This window comes from Sarcophilus harrisii, chromosome 1 (genome assembly GCF_902635505.1).
Source record: "Sarcophilus harrisii chromosome 1, mSarHar1.11, whole genome shotgun sequence".
In the NCBI taxonomy this organism is placed as follows: domain Eukaryota; kingdom Metazoa; phylum Chordata; class Mammalia; order Dasyuromorphia; family Dasyuridae; genus Sarcophilus; species Sarcophilus harrisii.
This window is the reverse complement of record NC_045426.1, coordinates 34,098,564-34,121,987: the sequence shown is the minus strand read 5'-3', so window position 1 is coordinate 34,121,987 and position 23,424 is coordinate 34,098,564. Positions and strand designations below refer to the sequence as shown.

General features: G+C 35.2%; 1 protein-coding gene across 1 annotated transcript; it reads left to right on the top strand.

Annotated features, from left to right (window-relative positions):
• The first annotated feature begins 2,605 nt into the window (after positions 1 to 2,605).
• On the top strand, positions 2,606 to 21,638 carry PROK2 (prokineticin 2). The gene is made up of 3 exons (XM_031961034.1): positions 2,606 to 3,166; positions 7,027 to 7,152; positions 21,367 to 21,638. Exons 1-3 carry the CDS (start codon positions 2,627 to 2,629, stop codon positions 21,469 to 21,471), a joined length of 771 nt encoding a protein of 256 aa, XP_031816894.1. The 5' UTR covers positions 2,606 to 2,626; the 3' UTR covers positions 21,472 to 21,638.
• The last annotated feature ends 1,786 nt before the right edge of the window (positions 21,639 to 23,424 follow it).

Here is a 23,424-nt window from a genome sequence, read left to right as displayed (position 1 = left end):
GTAAATGGAGTTCAAAAATCTCATCTAAAAGTATTTCGAGCTTTTTTCTCTTGATTTATTAGAACAAGTAGCATAATAGATGGAATGCCAGACCAGATTCTTAATGGCTGTATAAAACTGGGCAAATCACTTAACCTTTCTGTTCTTGATGTTATTCATATATTAAAATAAGATAGTGAATTCAATGGTCTCTAAAGTCTCTTCCAATTCCAATCTATGATTTCATTTTTTTTCAAAGCTTTTTGTTTTCAAAACATACGCACCCTTGCATAGCCTTGTGTTCCAAAATTTCCCCTCTTTCCCCCCACTCCCTCCCCCTAGATGGCAAGAACTAATCTATGATTTTATAATTAACTTAAATAATTTTAAAAATTCAACCACTTTTAAAGATGACATTTGTGTAGTTATAATCTGCACACACAGAAAATATAGTATTCACGGATAATGAAAATGAAGCTGACTATTTTAAAGAAATGATAAAGTTAGTTAAGAGTGTTTTTTACATTGTATCCTTTCCCCAATACCACTGGCACTGAGGTTGGAAAACTAGACTCTTCCATAATTCCATCACTTGTTACTTTTTCCATTTATTCTCCGATTGAGTTCAATTTTAAACACTTTTTATATAACTTGCAAGATTCCTATTTCTTTCCATGTTTAAAGTTATACCTATAAGATGCTAAAGCATTTGGAGGAATAGTAAAATATTATGATACATACAAACATCCACTCAACCGTTTCACATTCAAATAACTGCATTTTCACTTTTAATTTGAATACCTAATGAAGAAAAAGTCTTAGTATGGACTGACTTGATTAAGTCCTTCATTTGATCATTCACAATGCTTGAAGAAGCAACAGATGCTAACTGTTTTTTAAATAAATAGTTTAACCAACAACAACACTCAAAAAGTTAGTTTCTTATATTAGATCTCAGGCACACATGATGTATGTAGTATAAATTTCATTATTTCTACTTTTCAGATGACAAAGATATTTTTAAAAGCTAAAGAAATAATGAAAAACCATAGAAAGGATTTTCTGCTACATCTTTTAAAACATAACCTTTGTCTTTCTGAATTAAAAATAATGTAGATAGAAAGAAGAAAACTAAAAATAATTCCCTAGAATGAGTCTAAATACGTAGTGTACAGAGAACAATATATTTGAAGGTAAAGGCCCTCAGTTCAAATCAGGACTCTGATACCTGATAACTTTAAGGACTTGGGCAAATCATTTAACTCACTCACCTTCACTTATTTTCTCAGCTATAAAATGGGAATTTGGGCTAAATGACTTCTAATGTTCCTCCTAATTCTGGAAATTTGGTTTAAATTTAATAGATCAGACAAGGACAAATGTCTGAGGTTGAAATAATCTAACAACATAGACATTTCAGGCCTCTGGGTCTGTTTTTGAGGGGGGGTGCAAAATAAAAGAATTTGTAGCTCCAAATCTATAATTGACACTACATGAAGTCATAGGAAATTAATCTGGTAAAAATGTCATTGTTAGCAATATTTCTCTAAGTTACCTCAGTGATAGTTAATTGCTTGGAGCTGAGTTGGGGAAAAGCTAAAATGAGAAAACAAATTGCATATATATAATTCCAGGAATGTAGGGGTAAGAAGAAAAGAGAATCAGAAAACAGGGAGGATGGAAAAAAATCTCAGCAGAAGTAAGTGGAAGAATGGACTAGAAATAAGGAAAGAGAAGAGAAACAGATGTACTCTGAGAATACTGAGGTGTGTGTATGATGGGGTGGAGGTTGAAAGGGAAGACTATAGGCCGATAGGTTTTCTAAGTTTTATTGGGGAAAAAAGATGCTGGGAAAGTGGGGGAGAAAATTCCCTAAGCCATGATTTTCTCAGTAATATCTAATTCCTCATATCTTGGCTATGTAAGCAAGCCTGCTGTTGTGAATACTGTCTAGTCCTTGGAGAGAGAGAGAGAGAGAGAGAGAGAGAGAGAGAGAGAGAGAGAGAGAGAGAGAGGGGAGAGGGAGGGAGGGAAGAAGGGAGAGGGAGAGACAGAGACAGACAGACACACAAAGACAGACAGAGCCAGGGCCAGAGAAAGAGACAGAGACAGAAAGAGACAGTGACAGAGAGACACAGAGACAAAGAGACAGAGAAAGACACACACACACACAGAGAGAGAGAGACAGAGAGACAGAGAGAGAGAAAGAGAGAGAGAGAGAGAGAGAGAGAGAGAGACAGAGAGAGAGCCAGAGAGAGAGACAGAGAGAGACAGAGAGACAGAGAGAGACAGAGAGACAGAGAGACAGAGAGAGAGGAAGTGTGCAACCCTTGTTCCCTAAACTTCTATGTGCAGTTGTGAGTATGTCCAGGTGTGTGCACCCACCCCTGGTCCCTACACTTGTATGTGCAGCAGTGTGTGTGTCTGTGTCTGTGTGTGTGCACGCGCACCACCCCTGGTCCCTCCACTTCTGTGTGCAGCTGTGTATGTACATGTGAGTGTGTGCACCGCCCCTCGTCCCCAGCCTACATGTGTGCGTGTGTGCCTGGGAGTGTGGCTGCCAGCCTTGCCCCTGGACTCCGTGTGTGCGCGCGTGAGCCCCGGCCCCTTTACGCGCCTCGCGGGCGGGCGGGCACTGCGGTGACTCATGGCGGGGCTCGCCTGCGGCCCCGGGCTCTTTATAACGGCTCGGCTCGGAGGATGCTCCCGGGAGCCGCCCAGGCAGCGGGGATCTCATCTCCGCCTCTCGCCTTCTCCGCCGGCGCTCCTAGTTGCCTCGTCTCCCAGCCCCTCCTTCCCCGGGCCCCTCGGCTCTCTCGCGCTCCGGATTCGCCCCAACGGTCCCGAGTGTGCTGGGGCTCCCGTCGGCGCGCCCCTTTCCGGCCCGTCTGGGTGCCCGTCCCGCCCGCTTGCCGCAGCTCCAGGCGGCCCCTGCCACCTCGTGCACCCGACGTTCCCCTGCGTGGCCCCGGCCAGCGCCCCGTGCCAGCCTGCCCGCCGGCCCGCACGCCCTCCGCTGTCTCCGTCCGCTCCACCTCTGCTCGGGTCGGCTCGGCTCTCTGCCCGTTCCCCAGAGGGCGCCATGAGGACCGCGCCCCGCGCCCCGTCCCCTCCGCTGCTGCTGCTCCTGCTGCTCGGGCTCCTGCTGCTCCTGCCGCCCTCGGGCGACACCGCCGTCATCACCGGGGTAAGAAGCGCCCGCCGCCCTCGCCCTCCACCTGCCCGGCCCCACCCTACCCTGCCCCACCCCTGCCCGGAGATCCCCAGGCTCGGGCGGCGGGTCCCGGGGACTTCAGGCAGGCCGGCCGTCGGTGGTCAAAGTCAGTTTGCGAAAGCAAAGTTGTCTCTCGCCCCGTCTGTCCCGCCGCCGTCTGGGACTCTCCGCCGGGAGAGTCGTGGCGGTTTGGGGGCCCGAGGCTTCGAGGGCACGGGGATGGGACAAGAGCTGAGGTCTGAACCCCGTGTGTTTGCTTTTGACATTGCGCGGAGTCTGTTGAGAGAGGGATCCTGGTGCGCCCTTGGCCCCTGCGGCTGTCTGATCCCCAGAACAGGGAAGCGACCCCCTTCCTCCTGCCCCAGGGGCTCCCAACCTCTCGCTCACATGTACAGTTTTTCTCAATTCTCCCCGGCATATTTGCTCCTTCTTCATGCGCCCCCCCCCCCTTCCCCAAATGAAAACGCAGAGATCCCCTCTCCAACCTGAGGCTGAGCAGTAGCCGCAGACTCCGGGTTCAGGGAAGCGGGGTGGAGAGACTTTGTTCGGTCTGCATTTCAAAGCATTTGTGTACATTTCTCTGCGGGTACCGCTCTTCTTTCTGAGGTTAGCTTTGAAAATGTTTCCATTGCCGAGTCTTGATAAATTAACGTTTGGGGGGGGGTGAGGGGGGAGAAGAGAGAGACAGAGACTATGGTTCCTAACTCTTGGGTTTCTTTTTTTCTGGTGGTTTTGCTTAACTGATTTTTTAATTTTTTTTTATTCTGAGTTTCACAAACACGGAATAAAAGGAGTATTTCCATATACAAAGCAGAGGAAATAATAAGAACTGTACGTGAAACCACAAATCTCCATTCCATTACTTAATTCTACAGCAAAATTATGGGGTGATGTTTTCTTCTTCCCTCCTCTACCCCCAAAAGACCCAAACCCATACATATTGTTTTAACTTAGAAAAGATGATAGAAGTCCAAATTTTAACTCTCTTTTCCAGTGTTGTGTTAAATATGTTGTCCTCACTGGAAAAAATTAAGTAACAAAATACTTGCCATCACTAAATTTAAATTTATAGCACATTCCATTTTCCATTTAAAAAACCATACTCCTCAAAATTTTAATCTTATTCAATATATTGTTTTACACACCTGTTAAAATACTCAAGTAATTAAAATGGCTTGTTTCACTAATTAGAACAGTTTATATTTTTGAAATGATTAACATTGGAGTATAATATGTACCTTGAAAATAAGGTGCTCTGATATTAAGTGACTTTTTACATTTTCCAATGATTTTGTATTTACAATATTTCAAAAAGAAGACTGTCCATTGTAATTGCTTGCTAATAAAAAGGTGCCTCCTGACTCCCCTTTGATCAGAAAATTGCAGTCATTAAAGTTTGTTTATTGAAGTTTTGTCCTGTTTTGGATCTTGAGGGGAGGGATGCTGTTACTTAATTTTAACTGTCTCACAGAAACTTTTAAAATCTCTGAATATAAAATACTGTTGGCAATATCAGTAGATACTGAATTTCCCAAAAGTCTTTGTGCGGTTTTAAACTTAGTCTTCTGGGGTATTCTGTTTATTCCAGTCTTCTAACAATGTGCCATTTGAATGAATGTCAGTGGGTCAAGAACAAAAGACAATACAGAATATAAGAACCAGCATATTCATTTTTATAAATATAAATATTTATAAATTTATTTCCACAAAGCAAATCATTATATTTTAAAATAAATATGATGAATGACTTTAATAATTTTCTATACATTTCAGAGCAACTTTATTAAAATGCATTTTAAAATTATTTTGGTCATTATTGATAAGCAAAGGAGAATTTATATCTGTTTTCCTGATAGCAAAAATCTGAATGAAAAGTGGAAAAGTTATTCAATATCTAACAATGTTGTCTTTACACTGTCAGATCTTCAAACTGTGGGTGGCAAGTTTTTGTCTTTAGTTGAGTTTTATTTGTTCTGCTGACAGAGCCAGTGAAGCTGGAGGGGATAATAATTTAGCATATGTTTAAATACAAACCCTGTAGTGCTGATCTCAAACTTTTTTTTATTTTATTTTAGATAGATATAATTAGAAAGTGATGGATCTATACAGATTTAAGATAATTATTGTATGAAAATGAATCTTAAGGAAAAAATACTTGTACGCATATGATATCCAGCTGAAAGGTAAAATATTAGTAAAGAGTAATTTGGATATTTTTCTTCACAACTCCAAACACCTGAATAATTGACAAAAAGTTTCCATATTCACATACCTGTTGATTTTAGACAGACATTATAACCATCGTAACCACCAGAATCTAAAGTTGGTCACTTGAAGAACAAATCATTGTAATGTCTGCCTTTATTTTTGAGAAATAAGGCAATTATATTGCCTGAGAAATTTGAAGAACAATTTTAGCCATTTCATGTAAATATGTTGTGATTTGTAATAAGTTAAGGACTTAGTTGTTATCTCAATCAAGGAGAGGTTTAATAGAGAGTTCATAATTTGAGATCTAATACACATGTAAAAATGTATTGTACATCTTTCATATTCTCTGTATTTTTAAAGTGAATTTTCTAACATTTTAGATTTACTGTATGTATTACTTCTCATTTAATGAATGTGTTAAGATTCCTTCATGACATTATCGTTATATTTTAACTTAACTTTGTGTTAGGATTTCATTTTTATATTAGGATAATTAGGATTCCATGTCAGAGTTCATTACATTTATTACCTGATGCTTTAGATATGGAAATTTGAAAGCACCTGTTGGTTTTACCATTTTGTATAGCTTCTACCTGAATGATTTCAGTAATCTATAAATAAAAATATTCTTCTAAATCAAAATCTTCTGGTTTAAAACTTAGACTTTGGGGAATAATTGTTTCTAATTAACAAGAGTCTTGATACAATCATATTGGCCTCTATAAAGGTTACTTTAAATAGCGAAATTGTAAATGTTAAAGGACTTTAAAATTGCATAAGAAAAGTCAAGTGGCAGAAAGCTATTTGGGGAAAATGAGCACTTCTGAAACTCATATTGGAGAATTTCTGGATGTCTAGCATTTCATACTACTTTAATAGACTGTTAAAATCCTTTAGAACTCAGGCCTAAGATATTCTGCAGTTAATGGTCATAAAATCTCATTATTCAATTTATAGTTCATAATGGCCTTGTATGGTGTAAGAATAATACAATACATATGGTAGTTCTTCAGTTCAAAGGCATCTCAAGCATAAAATGCTAGAAATAGAAAGGTGATTTATCTTTACATTTGAGATTTTAATAATAGGGACAATGTTAAGTCCTTTTTGAAACAGTTTAATTGAATATACACGTATATAAGGATTCACATATATATGAAGTGTGTGTATATGTGTCTATATATGTTACTTATAGCATATATAGGTTTACAACATATTTTATATATATTATTTCATTTGATCCTCATGAGAACCCTGTGAAATGGGTGCTATTATTATCCCCATTTTATAGTTGGGCAAACTGAGCTGATAGAGATTAGTGGTTTGCCCAGAGTCACCTAGCTACTAAGTATCAGAGATAGAATTTGAAATCCCACTTTTTTGACTCTCAAGCCCAGACTCTATATTCACTGTTACTTAGCTACCTATCCATAAATTATCACAAATAAAGTTATCACAAATAAGTTATCTCAAATAAAGAAGCAATTAAGTAATTGTTAAGCATGTACCATGTACTAGTCACTGTGTTGGTCATGTCATTTGATCACATTACATTTAGATCTTTTTTTTCTAAGAGGAAAATGTCCTTTGCCTAATTGATTCTACTTATTTCTGACTTTTAGGCTTGTGACAAGGACCCCCAATGTGGGGGTGGTATGTGCTGTGCGGTCAGTATTTGGATCAGAAGCCTCCGAATGTGTACACCGATGGGCAACTTGGGAGACAGCTGTCATCCATTGACTCGGAAAGTTAGTATTTGACCACCATGATTCTCATTGATTTAACTGATAGGGGGAATGAATAATGGCCATAAGTATGAATGATTGGATAACATGGTTCACAATTGGAGCTTGCATAACAATATTGGAAACTTTTCATTTTTTGGCAGATATTTATACTCATGTTTTGATTCAAACCTGGAAGGGAGGATAAGGTAGACGATGTACTCCTTGGAAGAAGGACTTCAAGTGGATTCTGATTAAGCTTAAGTCACATATTTTGTAGTACAGGAGAAAAATTAAAATGAAACAGAAATCTGTCTTCTATGAAAAATCACCTTAAAATCATATAGGGCAAAATTGAATTTAGGTACATAGTCTATAATATACCTTGGTATATGCCTTTTTTAAAAAGTAGATATAAATACTGAAAAAATATTATATTTACTCACAGTGTACAATCAAATGTGCTCTTATTTTTTCTAGGTTATCACAGATATTTGTTGTCACTCAATTTAAAAAACATTTTCTAATTTTAATTTTTATTCATGGTTCATTTATTCTACCATTTCATACAATAGATCAACGATTCATTTTGATTTTAGACCACAGTCATTTCCCAATGACAGAAACTACTATATTAACATCCCTTTTTTACTCCCCTTGCAACAGAAAGAAGTTAAGCATCCATATCCAACATCACATGCATACCTATAATCTTCCATCTCTATGGAGAGGAAAAAAGGACATTTCATTTTTATTTTTCCCTTCCTGGACCAAGACTGGCTATTATTTGGTCAAAGTTCAACTGTCTCTCATTGTTGTAGAAAGAGAAAAAAATGGTAGGTGTTATTAAAAAAGAGACATTATTTTCACATTTTAAACCTGATTGAATATTTTAGAAAAACAAGTTGAACTCTTTTTTTCAAAAAGTAAAGGAAAGCTTTTTCACATGTGGTTTAAGGTTTAAAACTGTAATACAGCCAAGCATTTTACCATCTTTCCTGTGCTCCATGGTTACAGAGAAAAATTAACATTGCTGCTCTTCAGAGAGAATTTTAATGTAATAAATTTTGACCAGTTGGCTTGTTTTTAGTTCTCTGGCCTTATAGTAAGTAATATAACTTGGGAGTTGTACATGAAGAGCTGAGCATGGAGTTGGCTCCAGCTTTTCCATAGCTTCATTGAGATATGTTTCTTGTTATAGTTGTTCCTCCACACTCTTATACCATCCAAGCTGTGTTGCTACTCTCTAATAGCTATTTCTACCAGCATAGGAAGAGATTCAATTGTTAGTCATCTATTTCAATACCAGACTTATGGAGATGAAGGTCAAGAGAAAGGTTAAGGTGCTACTACCATCATTAGTATTTTGGTGAGGTTCTTAAGTAGTAGTACTGAAAATGAGTCATCAGTTTTAAGTTTGTATCAATTAATCAGATGAGCACACTTTGTTCTTTTCATTTTCATTTAAATAGTCTCTGAAAAACATAGGATATTATAAGCAAACTTATCAAATGATCTTTATAAAATTTACTGAGACTGATTACATGATATCCAAACAATGAAGAGTAAAAATAACACTGTCAAATGAATATTTTTGGCTTAATGAAGGAAAAAGAAAAAAAAAGTTATGCTACAAAACTAAAATAAATCTAAAAATTGAATTTCGCTAAACTGACTTGTGAGTAAACTCACATGAAATGATTGTTACAGTATAATTACTTTGCTGAGTACCCTGAATCTCAATTGTTTCAAGTTCATTGTCTCAGGTTCTCCACCTGATTTGACACCATCTGCATAATTGTGTTTAGTTCTGGGTACCACATTTTAAAATAGTTTTTGATAGAATGAGGAGCATCCAAAGGAAAGCAACAGGATGATGAGGCGCCTTAAATCATGCCATGCAAGTAGAAGTCAAAAATAATGTTTAAGAAGGAGAAGACAAGACTTGGGAAACATGATGAATGTCCTTGTGTTTTTTGAGGAATAATCACATAGGTAAAGATTAGACTTGTTCAGCTTGGCCCCATAAGAAAGAACTAGGAACATTAGATTGAATGAAAAAAACAGTAACTAGGACAGGCCAACTGGGACATTGATACAGAATTTTTACAGGACACTGGGAGCCCTGAAATTCCTAAAGTACTCAGAAACATGTGTTTACTGTATCATTAGCAATAATAATTTCTTGATACATGAAACTATCAAATGATATACTTCCTCCCTTGCCTTTGTCTCAGGAGTCAACCAGATGAGATCCACCATAGTCTGGCTGCAGTTTGCTCTGTTCCAAAGTGGACTCCCATAGCAGCAGCCTTGTAGATAGGTAGTCCCCACTATAACTGGCAGTTTTTGAGGGTCTTCTTTCCCCCCAGAACAAATCCACACCAGAACTCTCTCGCACCCCTCAAAAGTTTCTTGGTGTGTATCTTTCATTCTTGCACAATGCATTTTCTGATGCTTGACTTCAGACACCAATAAATGCTAATTATAACTCTGGAGGCAGATTCAGGCTTGAGGCAAATATACCTCTATATTTATATAGATAAAAAAATATCCTAACATTTTGAGCTCTTCAAATGAAGAATGGATTTCCTTGGGAGGTAGCAAGACCCCCTCTCACAAGAAGTTTCCAAGTGCACAATGGATGATCACTTACCAGGCACATCATAGAAAATGTTGTTCATTTATTGGCTCGATTTGACCTTTGAATTCTGAGATTTTGCATACATAAACTTCATCTTCTCTCTGTAAGCACTAATACATTTTTCATGTTTTCCTGATGGTTCTAGTAATGAAATTCATAAAATAGTATTTAATTTTTCATTATGAGCTTTCTTTATGATGAGTTTAAAGTATGTCGATTGAAGTGATCTAGGGTCTACTATGGAGGACAGGATGTAGAATTGGAAGGTACTTTATGAAATCATATGTCTGATCCTTTCCTTAATAGATAAAGAATTCATGAAATTCCATATTCTTGGAAATTGACTACTTAGAACAACTTTAAAGAGCACTCAGTTAATAAGAATAATCAGTGACAATTCCATAATACTTTAATATTTGTGAGATGCTTAACATGACAATGTCATTAAAATAGCTAAATTAGATCCAGATTTGGTTGTTAGAGGATGTTTAATTCTAGTTACAGATGAGGTTAGACAGGTCATGTAGGCAGTATCAGGATGCTAACTCAAACTCTCTGATACCAGATCCATGATTGTTTCATTCAACCCTGACAATAACTCTTTAAGGTAAATGAAGTTCAGAGTAACCTTCTTAGAGTAACAGATGCGAGATTTTAACCCACGTTTTCCTGACTATAAGTCTAGCACTCTACCTGCTATGGGCTAACATTCAAGGTTGTTGGTTTTGAAAGCAGGGGGACAGGAGTTGGCTGGGAGAAAGAAGGCACAAATGATTTCATTAGTATACTAAAGACATCTCTATAAATGCCTCTCTACAAGGATTCTATAAATTGTAATCCCTAGAGAATTGTCTGGAACACAGAATTTAAATGACTTGTCCTTCAAGAAGACACAACCAATTGATGTCATATATGAAATCTAAAGCTAGATCTGTTTGAATCTAATGCCAATTCTGTATCCACCACACCGTATTACTTCTCTCAAGATTTTGAAACTGTATTGTCATTTCATTCATGTCTGACTTTTCATGACTCCATTTTGGATTTTCTTGATAAAGATATTGGAGTTTTCCATTTCCTTCTTCAATACATTTTCAAGATGAGGAAGCTGAAGCAAACAGAGTTAAGTGACTTGCCAAGGGTCACATAGCTAGTGAGTTCCTGAGACAAGATTTGAACTTAGGTTTTCCTGACTGAAGTGCTGGCATTCTATCCACTAAACCACCTGACCGTGGTTCTTAAAATAAATGTCCACAGTTATTCAATGGAAAAAAAATGTATAGAGAAAATTCTGATTTGATATGAAAGGTAAATTAAATTTTTAAAAATTGATCAGGAAAAAGAAAAGTGGGGCAAAATGAAAGTTATAGTTATATAAATTTCAAACTTCCTCTTTTACTTTAGCCCAATCACTGCTTTAAAAAAGGGAATTAAGGGTCAGACTTAAAAGAATTGATATCCAGTAAAATTTGTTTAATTTTTTTTCCTATGAGAAGTGAGTTATTCACTAAAATTTTCATATTTTACCTTTATATTGCAAGTGCAAAACTTCACAATTAGAGTTTTCATTATAATCTCATATTCTGATAATTAGTATTAACAACAGAAAACATCCACCAAGTTAGAAAGAATGGCATATAGAATTTGATAGTACTCTTTGATGAGATTATAACATTCTTGTTATGAATTCTATATAAGGATATCCCACCTAATTGCCATTCTTTGATTCTATAAAATTAGCATGGTAAAGTCTGATTTTCTGACTTGTAAAAAAAAGATAGTTGTTCTTAAACTTGAGTCAGCTGGTAAAGGCTACCAAGATCTCTACCATCTTTGAAATTGTAGATTTCTTTATAGTTTCCTTCTCCTGGATATCCTCTCTTTAAATTTCCATAACACTGCTTTCTACTGGTCTCCATTCTGTCTGACCACTAGGGACATACCCTAATAATTCTAGATTTCCCACACCTCGACTAGGTCCTTCTTACTTCTTTCTCTGTATTTGGTGGCTAAATAATTCATCAGCTTTCATGGGTTCAGTTATTTCTATACAGATTATAAAAATTATTTCCAGATCTGTGTACCCAAAGCTAAATTTTCTCCACCTCAAACTGAACATGTTCAAAGTAGATGTCATTATTTTTCTCCTAAAGTGAAGGCCACTACCGTCTTCTCAATCACTCACTTTCATCCTCTATACTTCACTTACCTTCATCCCACATAGCAAATTTCTTGTGTGGTCTTGTTTCTATCATCACAGCCTCTTTTATGTGGATTCCCTTCTCTCTAGTCACATGATTTTTACACAGGATCAGGTTCTTATTACCTTATTACTACTGCAATAACCTTTCAATTGTCTCCCTGATTGTGTCTATTTCCACTCCACTCTATACTCCAATTAGTTGCCAAAATAATTTTTCTAAAATATTTATTGTGCCATGTCACTCCTGTACCAATAAACTCTAGTGGCTCCCTAATACTTCTAGAAGTAAATATGAAACCCACCAGTTTGCATCTCATAGTCATCACAATCTGGCCTCTTTTGGTATTTTCAATCTTTTTTATATCTTACTCCCCTGAATGTACTTTACGATTGAGTGATAGTGGCCTAGTTGCCTCTTAGTCTATTCCTTAAGTGGGACATTTCATCTCTCGACTCCTTTTCTTTCAAATGAATGTCCCACAGACCTAGAATGCTTTTTTTCTTTCACCTCCAATTCCTGGTTTCCCTGGCTTCTTTCAAGGTTCAGTTCAAATCCAATTACAAAGGCCTTTCCTTATAATCAGGGTTCATATCTTAATTTGTATAGATTCAAATAGTTACATAATAGATTAACTACTTTATTCCCATTCTCATTAGTTATATTAAGGGACTGAGTTTCAGTTTGAAAGTTTTTTATACATAATCTTTTCCTGTTATTATGCTAGATTTTCCAATAGGATATTTTTTCTTTCTTTGTAACTTTTGAATTAGTTTCAATTATTTTTCCATTTATTTAACAGACATTTATTTTATATCTACTGTGAACAGACTACTCTGCTAAGTTCCATAAAACTCCAAAGATAAATAAGATATGATCTCTTTTTTCCAGGAGTTTTCATCAATTAATAGTGAGATTGTACACACAAATAACCAGAATACTCTACCCTGTGATTTCATAGGTATAACTGTCTAAGTCTCATTAGGCCATTCATTTCAGCTTTTGCTAAATTATTAAACAAAATGCAGCAAGTGCATAATATAAGTAAATAAAAGGAGGGCTTTGCTTCTAGTTGGCTTCAAAAAAGGTATGGGCCATGGAATAAAACCAGTTTTAATGGAGTTTAGTGTATATGATATAGAAAAATGGATTATAAAAGAGAAAGGAAGATTGAAGGGCAATTGTACGAGGCCTTGAATGCCAAGCTAAGAACTTTGAACTTTATTTGGTAAGCAGTAAGGAGTCATTGAAGATGATTGAATGGTAGAGGCATGTATCAAGACAGAATTTGCTGAATTACTTCAACAATCTATTCAGCTGTAGATCATATTCTGAACAAGGTGCATTTTTCACCAATTTTCTGATTAACCTAAATGTTAGACCACTATCTTTTCTATTGTGGGTTCCCCCTTTTTACCATTCAAAAACTCATTTAAATTAATATAACAGTGGTATGGACTAGATCCATGATTTCATTGGGAAAGGGAATTTCCAGGGAGGAAATTCCCTATATAAATACTGTATAAGTGGTTATCTGCTGTGCCATCTTGGAACTTATCATCTTGGAAAGTTGCCTAACACAAGAAGAGTTTGTCATTTTGCTGGTATCACACAGTCAATATGAGATTTAAGCTCAAGACTTCTTAGTTTTATGGCTATATCTCAATCTGCTATATGATGTCATCTAAAAATAATTGTATCTAGGGAACCTCATCAGTCAATAGGGTGTTATTACATTTGGATTTATCTCAGTAAAATTCTGTGACACTGGCGAACCCTTTAGGTAAATATATCTTGCTGTTAAATGTCACTTGATGTCTATAATTAGCAAATCATTGAGAAAGTTATCTCCATAATTGAATCTTAAAAGGAGTCTTGTACTGTTTTAATGTATATGTGGGAGAGAACTTGTCTAAAGAGAGCCTTCAAGGCAATATTTTATCCTACCAGGCCAAATGCATTTCTAAAAACATGAATCAACTTCAGGCAGTATGATCTTATATTCTCTATGTCTTTAGTCAATTGTTTGACTGACATAATAAGGCTTGTTATAGAAAATTCTTATTCACTTCAGTGGTTTCATAAACATTATATATCAAGGTAACAAAATGGGTAGAATGGTACATGTTGAGTCAAGAAGACCTAAATTTAAATGCAGCCTCAGATACTTATTGTGTGACCCTGAACAATTCACTTAACACTATTTGCTCCAGATTCTTCAACTGTAAAATGGGAAAAATAACAGCACCTACTTCCCAGGGTTGTTGTGGAGATCAAATGATATATTTATAAAACATTTAATACAATGCTTGGGATATAGTAGGTGTTATAGTAGATGCTATATAAATGCTTATTTCCTTCCCCATTTCTTTTTTTCATAAGATTAAGAGCAAGAAAGTATCTTAAGAGATTACTTAGTTCAAATTCTTCATTTATAAAGATAAAGAAACGATATTGAATTCCCCATGGTTTCACAGTAAGTGATTAAGCAAGCATTAGAGTCCAGAGACTCTGGGTTTCCATTATTTCATGTTGCTTCCTTTAATACCAATTTAGTATCTGTCCCGGGGAGCTCCTTTTGGTCCTGGAAGATATGGCGTATATATTGTAATTAATTTCTGGATTCACCAGAAAGTAACCTGACCATTTATATTTTGTATTTTTATTTTATTTATTTATTTTTGCTGAGGCAATTGGGGTTAAGTGACTTTCCTAGAATTACACAGCTAGGAAATGTTAAGTGTCTGAGGTCACATTTGAACTCAGGTCCTCCTGACTTCAGGGCTGGTGCTTTATCTACTGTGCCACCTAGCTGCTCCCATTTGTATTTTTTAAAATTACATGATAAAACAATTTATCATTTGGAGTTAAATGTTTAAAAAGTCTCATAAATTTGTCCAAACCCATGGGCTAAGAGTGTGTGGAAAAAAGTCGGATAACAATAGAGTATTCAGTGTTCAAAATAAAAATACGTGCCCATTTCTCCAGCTTAATCTCTTTCTAGTAGAGGACTCTTTGGAGAAAAGTTGTGTTGCTGGTGAAGTTTTGGAACCTGCCTGAAAGGAATCTGCCGTGCAGAGGGGGTATACATGATCCCCTAGCAAACCACTTGTTCCTCTTGGTGTGGCAATATTCATTTCAATATTCAGTGATAAAAGGTTAAAAATAACAAATTCAACATGGAACTTTTCTCCATAGATTTCACTCAAAGCATTTGTGTGAGAGAAGTCTTTGTGATAAATCTCATTTGATGAATAAGTATTAGTAAGTAAACAAAGTAAGAATAAGTAAATAGACTTCGATAGCATTTTTCTTCTAAACAGTTCATGAGGATATACAGATAACCTTGACAAATGTCCATTTCTAAAAGTTTAAATACTGAGGCTGAAACAGAAAAAGAAATAAGAGGTTGAGGTGGAGGCAAGAAGATGGAACTAGGGAAATAACAAACTGTCTTTGATGCTATCTATTGAGTATGGCACATGAGGAAACTTGAACTGAGGAGATTAATTGAAAAGTTTTAGTGATTGTGAAAATGAAATGGCTTTGTCAAGTTGTTTTGCAACTGTTGGCACAGATGGATTCTGGACCCTCAATGGATAAATAGAACTTCCCCATAAAGATTTTTATAGAAACTAGAAAGCAGGACTAATGGGTTCATAGTTGTTAGTATTATCTTGGTCACTTTTGTGTGCTAAAAGCCCCATCCGTGTTCTCTCCTGTTGTTGTTGTTTTTTTAAATAGAATCCCCATTTCCCTACTACTTGAGATCTCTTCACCCTAAATGACTTTAACATTGGACTCTCTTCAGAATAGATTTTTTTCTGTATATATTTGGTTGCATCCAGCTGCCACTGCCACTTCCTTCCTCACAAAAATAAATTAGGTACACAGATGGTAGAAAGTCCAAATATGATAGTTCTGATATCCTTAACAAAAAAAAAATTAGATTATCTTACATTAGATCATTATAAAAATGCCAGCAGTATGTTTCCTATTGTATCTAATTGTTGGTTGTCATTCCAAAGCCACTGGTTTTAGAGCCAAGAAAACCTAAGTTCAGATTCTGCTTCAGACATTATATAATCCTGGGCATCTCACCTAACTTCTCTGTTAACTCAGTTCCCTCATCTGGAAAATGAAGGGATTGGATTTAATGGTCTTTAAGATCCCTTTGACATAAACTTATGATCATGTCAGTCTTGGTTGGATTTTCTCATCTGCATTTTATTATTTTGTTAATTGAAGCTGATGAACAAAAAATTCCAAGATAAATTTTGCATTGTGGTTGTAGAATTTTTTAAAATAAATTTTTGTACTGAACCAGAACACTGAGCCAGTGTTACCCTTGGCTACTATATCTTTCCACTTGTTGAAAGAAACCTAAAAATTTTCAGATTGGTGTGACTTCTTAGACTCATTTAGACCTCCCCTTTATGGTGTTTCTTTTGCATTGGTTAAACATTTTAAGGAAGTGGTAAATGTTGATGTCAATTTCTTTACTTGTATCCATTTCCTAGTTTTTCAGAGTCGTTCATGTTTGTTTAAAATAAGTCAGGTTGGAGCTGCTGTAGTTATATTGTGGTAACATAAACTACTGCTGTAATTTATGTTGGCTTTGACACTTACTCTAAAGCACCAGTGACCCAATATAGAACTGATTTTGAAATAATGTGAGTAGCTTACAGTAATGTATCTCTTTGGAGTTTACATACATTAATTTATTTTCACAAATCTGTGAGGGGGTAGTACAAGTCTAATCATTCAAATCTGAGAGGACAGGAAACTGAACTTTAAAGAGATAAAGTGACTTGCCTCAAGTCACACATAAGATAAGAAAGAGGAGGAAGACAAGAGGAAGGAAAAGAAAAGGAGGAGAAGGAATAGTTAATGTGTACATAGCTCATTAAGGTTTTCAGAGTGCTTTACATGCATTAAAAGAACAGAGGTGAAGACCAAAATTGTCCCCTGACTCCATATCCAGCGCTTTTTCCTTGAAATCATAACTGCCTAGAGTCAGGATAGTTATTTCTTAACCCACTAAAATTTAGTTAACTTTCTTTAAAAATATCATTTGATGTTTGTCTTATGCAACACATTTTGACTTTTAAAAATGTTAATGTTTTTTCAACTAACAAAAATCTTATTTTCTCTCCTTCCCAACTCCTTTTAACATGGTATGAGGGAACTCTTTTCTAAACAAATATGAATATTTCCTACATATATCTTCTTCAATAAAATGTCTCATTTTACATTTTAAGTTCATTGCATTTCTATCAGGAATCCTGGAATCATGGTTGGTTAATGCATCCTTCAGAGTTCTTAATCATTTGAAGTTGTTTGCCTTTAAAATACTATTATATAAATTGTCTTTTTAGTTCTCCTTACCTCACTCTTCAGAAGATCATACAAGTCTTTTTGAGTTTCTCTGAAACCATACATTGCATTATTTCCCATGGCACATTACATTCACATATCATAACTTGTTTAACTAATCTCCAGTTTAGGGTTATGACTCTTTGGGGAGGGATATAATCACTGTTTATTGGTATAAGTAGAGGTATACTGGTAAAAATTTACAACCTGCTCTCCAGGAAAAAAATGTACTCACCACACATTTTTCAGTTTAATCTTCATTCTCTCCATCATCTTCTTAAACCTTGACAATCAACAAAACAAGAAATCAAACCTTGATGTGCAGCATTTACCAATTTCTGAGGTATAAATTCTCAAACTTAAAATTTAACAACCAACTCTAGTTGGAACTAGCTCCTCTCCAGAATGTAAGTTTCAAAAATAGGTTTTTTTGTGTCATTTCTTGACTTGAAGTTCTCCAACACATCGTTTTGCCATCTTCTCTCTGCTCAGTCTGGTACTGACATTCATATCAAATTCTCTTTAGTAAGTATGATGGGCCCCATTAAGTTCTTCATACAAATCAACTTCCTTATATTCAATGACAAATAGAAATTAGTTTTCCTACCTAACTTAATGAAATAACAAAAGGTACATCTTTAAAAAGTCAAAATACAAGTTAATAAAATACTAAATGTTTGTTTCACTAAATTAAAAAAAAACAGAAAAGAAGTAGCTTTTATTAAACAAAAGGAGAAATTGGAATTGGAATGACCTATTCACAACTGTTGATTTGTGATTCGACTGCTTAAAGGACTTCTCCCAAAGATGCATGTTACAACCTATCCATACTTTCTCTTACTGTTTAACCTTTTAAATTTAGAAAATTCTTAACCTGCAAATTTACAAATGCTTCAGTACTACATACTGTTAAGAAATCAGCATGAAGTAGGCAAATTTCCTGATGGAAATTAGAAAAATCTGGGCAAAGTCAAGGTTGGGGGCAAAGTGGGAAAAGAAATGATTTTGCCAAGTAGAAGGATCTAGTCCCAGAAGACAAGTGTTTGGTGATGGGCAGAGGATAGCATGATGGATTTAGTCAGAAAAATGCTTCTTAGTAAACATGTACCAATTATCCAAATTTAGGGAAAGGTCGAATCATGTTACTGTAAAGCTGTATTATGGCTTTAAAGCCACATTGACTTCTAGAGTCTATTGTTAATGAAACAAGGTATTAAAATGACTTTGCAAACTTTGAAGCATACTTTGTTTCAGTTATTAGTAATTTTTAAAGAAGATTTAGGCATCTTTTAATTTTATTTTTGATTTACAAATATTTTGAGAAGCAGAAGCCAGAGAGCTAATCTTCATGGTCAGGAAAACTTGGGTTCCAGTCCCTTTGCTGACACATCCTGTCTTGGTGACAGGTGACAAGTGACAGCCTGGGCAAGCTAGTCAACTTCTCAGGATCCTAAATAACTCAAGTTATACTGAAGACCTACATGGATAGAGGAATGGGAATTTCCAATTTTCTTCTGCTGAAAGAATTCCTAGCTCAAGTGGAAGTTTCCTATAATAGAAAAACCAGAAATTAAAACTCTGTATTTTCTCCTTTTACAGTTATCTAGTCAACCTAAACTGCATCCTCATCAGAGAATAGCAAAACTAGTTTATGCATAGGAGACAGTCACTTAAATAGTAACAGATTTGTAGAATATTCAAATCAAAATAAACAGCCCAAACCTGCATCTGGGTCTAGTGCCAGCTATACTACTAATCCACTTGATAACCATGGATGTGGCACTAGTCCCATTTTTCTGGGATTCAGCTTTCTAATGTGTAAAAATAAGGGTTTGAATTAAAGTCTCTTACAAGGCTTATATTGGCAAATGTATGCTGTCCTATCAATAATAGCTGGAATTTAGATTACTCTTTAAAGTTTCAAAACAGTTTTCATACATTTGATCATCAAAATACCCTTGTGAGAAGACTATTACAAATAGTACATTGCACATATGAGGGAAGAGAAATGTTAATAATCTTGTTCATAGTTCCTCCCCAGTCTCCCAGTAAGACCTTTAAACCTAGGTCTCTTTATCCCAAATTGAGTATTCTTTATATTACTTCTATCAGAGGCTATATCTCTTTAGCTTCCCTTTCAAAGAAGACTATGATATTTATTTTAACAAAATTTCACCTGTATATAGAGTTATAATTTGCCCTGAGCCCAATAATGCCTTTAGAGATAGCACTGATGATTGTTTCCTTTCAGGACAGAGAGGTTATAAAATATTTGTAGAAGGAAAGGAACTATGATTCCCATGAGTCCATGCAACTATTTTAGAACTCTGATCTTTTCCTTCTCACATTAAGATATACTTTAAAGACTACAAAGCACTCTCTTCAAATTACAGGCTAAATTTATTCCAAAAGAAAAGGAAAAGTAAGTTGTACACAGTAGAGTTTTAGAATTTCATATACAATTCTGTTTTGTCTATAAAACAGCTGGGTGAATATTTAATAGCTAGAGAGGTGGATCTGGAGTCAAGAACACCTTCAAATTTAACCTTAGATACTAGCTGTGTGATCCTGGGCAAATCAATTAACTGCCATCTGCCTCAGTTTCCTCATCTGTAAATTGGGAACAGCACTTAATGCCCAGTGTTATTATGAAGATAAAATGAGATAATAAAGTGCTTTGTAAACCTTTACATGCTATAAAAATGCTATCTATGTTATATGTCACATTTTGCTATACCATGTTATGTTAAACTATATTATACTATACTGTACTATAATACATTATATTATATATTATGTTTCACCATGTTATATCATATCGTGTGATTATTTGATTTGGTGTCTGTTAATTTAAGCACTTTAAAAAAAGTTTTAAAACTAAAACAAAGTACTTTCCTCACATTAACCCAATGAGATAGTAGGTCACCTTAAGCTTTATAATTCCACCCTTTTTAGACATGAAAGCCTTTCAATATGCATTTGATCATTGGTGTGCACCATTAACAACCTAATTCCATGGAAATAGATTACTGATTATAAAGTTTATTATCTGTCTTTCCATTTTAGAAATTTGTGTTTTTGATCCTTAAAAGCAATGATTTTCTATATTTTTATGGTAAAACTAAAATAAATTCTAATTTCTGGCATCTGGGAAAGAAAAAAAAACTATTTACTACACCATGTTGGTCTGGGTAAATAAAAAAATGAATATTCTTCTCTAGGCTGTATAAAATAACGGATTTATTTCAATGATTAATATACCAGCAACAAAATATCAACCATTACTACACATCACATACTAAATCAATAAATATTGTTAAAGTACCTGCCTGACACTCTGTTACACATGAGAGACACACTGGGGAAAATAAACCTGAACAGTACCGGTCGTCAAGGAGTTTATAGTATCTGGTGCTTCTGGGGCAGTATGCACAGATGGTAGTATAAATAAGTGCAATGTAATTTAAAGAAGTACTAGGAGTAAGAGGAGTTGAGAAAGACCACATCCAGGAAAGGTTGTTAAACTGAGTGTTTTGTGTTCTGTAATCTCAGAATTAGGATGGCTAGATGGCATAGTGGATAGGGCCAGCACTGGAGTTGGAAGGACCTAAGCTGAAATATGGCTTCAAAAACTTAGTAACTATGTGACCCTAGGCAAGTCACTTAATGCCTGTTTGCTTCATTTTTCTTATCTATAAAATGAGCTGTAGAATGAAATGGCAAAACACTAGCATTTTGCCAAGAAAAACTAAAATGGGGTCACAAAGAGAAGCAACTCTTTGACTAATCAACACATCTCAGAATTAAGAAAAACAAAATAGCTATTCTGTGTTTTCTTTAGCTCCATCATATCTATTTTGGTATACGTGTTATCACATATAGATAGAAATCTCTTCCCCTCCCCTTTTATATCAATAGATGATTATTAGGTCCTTTCAGAAGATGAGGAGCAAATAGAAATTTTTTTCTTTTATTTTTCAAAATTCACTTGGGACTGTGTTATGTGTTTATTTCCAGGTTCCATTTTTTGGGAAGAGACTGCATCACACCTGTCCTTGCCTACCTGGATTGGCCTGTGTACGGACTACATTTAACCGATTTCGATGTTTACCCAGGAAATGATGGTCACTTTTGAAATGGAATCAGTTAAATGTGAATAGCAACTTAATGTATTAAATTTTTTTTCTTGTGATTATAATGAACAAGTTATATGCCAGAAAAAAATCCTATTTCTTTTCCTCTTTACAAGCATCAAAAAATAAATATATGTAGGCCTAAGTTATATTTAAAAATTAATTTAAAATGATGAGGTTTTTTAAAGATATCATTTTTAATAGAAATGTTCATTTCATTTTAGAAAACTATTGTTAGAGTTCACTTCAAAAAAGATAAAGAAATTGGTAATCTGTTGTAACTCAGTAATGTGCCTGCTGGTCAGGGAGAAATTCTAGTGCAGTTGTATCAGCTTCTGGGAATTATAGACCAGATGGAGAAGTTCTGGAAGTTCTTTCTCTTCCAGACTGTGATTCCCAGAAATCTATTCAGGTGTCTCAGAAATGGCTTCAATTCAGAGCTAAATTAATATTTGGTTACTATTAAATGGTTAGATTAAATCTTTTCTTTTAGATTTTCCTGTTTTCCTCATCATAATTCCCTCAGTAGATACATATCTCTCTCAGTCCCCAAGGTACATGAAAATCCCACCTTAACTAAGATTGATCTTACAACTTATTCTTCTCCCTGCTCCCATATCACTCTACTCGTATTATAAGCTGGCTTTTACCAAATGTCCTGGTAGAAGTCCACCTTTAGTAGAAAGTCTTATCAATGCTGGGTCTGTTAGATACTTAGTGAAACCACTGGCAGAAGCCAACAATCAATAATTCTAACTCCACATCTTTACGTAAGGTAGTAAAGGTCTCAGAGGCCCAGAAGTCAAAAAAATAATACCTGCAATCAAGCTAACCATATGTAATGAAGATGTACTGCCATTATCTGTCTGAACCAGCAGCAGCAAGATCTGTTATTAGAGAGGTGTAAGAGCAGACAGACTAGTGAGCCAAATTAATTTTTCGTACTTTTTTTGATTGTTCCTTAAAGCATTTTCCCTTCATAATAGAATTTCATTTTATGAATAAGACATTTAAATATATTATTGAATATGCCATCAAAGAGGAGGAATTTAGTTTAATCTGGCATAAAACTAGTTATACTTTGAATAATATGTATTAAAATGTCACTTGTATTTTATTTGAAATTTAAAGGTTTATTGTAATAGGTTGCTCAATATCTTGTAATTTGTACCTGTATCAATATCGCTGCGTAAAAATTCTGTATCAGAATAATGACAGTACTGTATATCATTTGATTTTAATATTACATCCTTATTTTTGTCACAATGGTCTCAGTTTTTATTCCAAAAAGTTATAATAATTTCTAAATAGGTCACACTCTAAATCAAATGAGGACTAATAAGCTTGGTAAAAAATAGAACTATTTAGTATACATATAGTTTGAACTAACGCCAAATGAAATTTTACTAGTATATATTCCAGAACATTCAAAAAAACCAAGCCCAATATGCAAGTAAATGTGACAATGGAACTTAGGGAGAAATAATAACAGGCATAAAAGGTTGTAATTAGGAATGAATTAATAGAATTTCCCTGGGTAGTAAGTACAATTGATTATATATAGATGCACATAAACAGCATTTTTAAAGATATCAAGTAAATATAAATTCAGTAAGATTGGAGAAAAAGCAAAATGCCTGTATTGTATGTGAATGCATGTTGTCTCAATTGAACAAACTTCAAAATTTATTTAAATTAGTAAAATTGACTGAAGTTTAACCACCATGAAGTAAAAAAAAATTCATGACTTTGAGAGCTTTTTTCATTGTATATTTAACCAGGGTCTGCAGTTCCAAATCATATACATTTTATCTATTTACCTAACAAGAATTAAAAGCATTTTTGTTTACTATATACCAAGCAATGTGTCACAGCATTGAAGATGCAAAAAATAAATAGACAGTTCCTACCTTTAGGAGGTATGCATTCTAACGGGGGAATT

Coding starts and splice junctions, on each gene's coding strand:
- PROK2 (XM_031961034.1), top strand. CDS start 2,627: ATGGCGGGGCTCGCCTGCGGCCCCGGGCTCTTTATAACGGCTCGGCTC. Junction 3,167..7,026: donor ACACCGCCGTCATCACCGGG/GTAAGAAGCGCC, acceptor TCTGACTTTTAG/GCTTGTGACAAGGACCCCCA. Junction 7,153..21,366: donor GTCATCCATTGACTCGGAAA/GTTAGTATTTGA, acceptor GTTTATTTCCAG/GTTCCATTTTTTGGGAAGAG.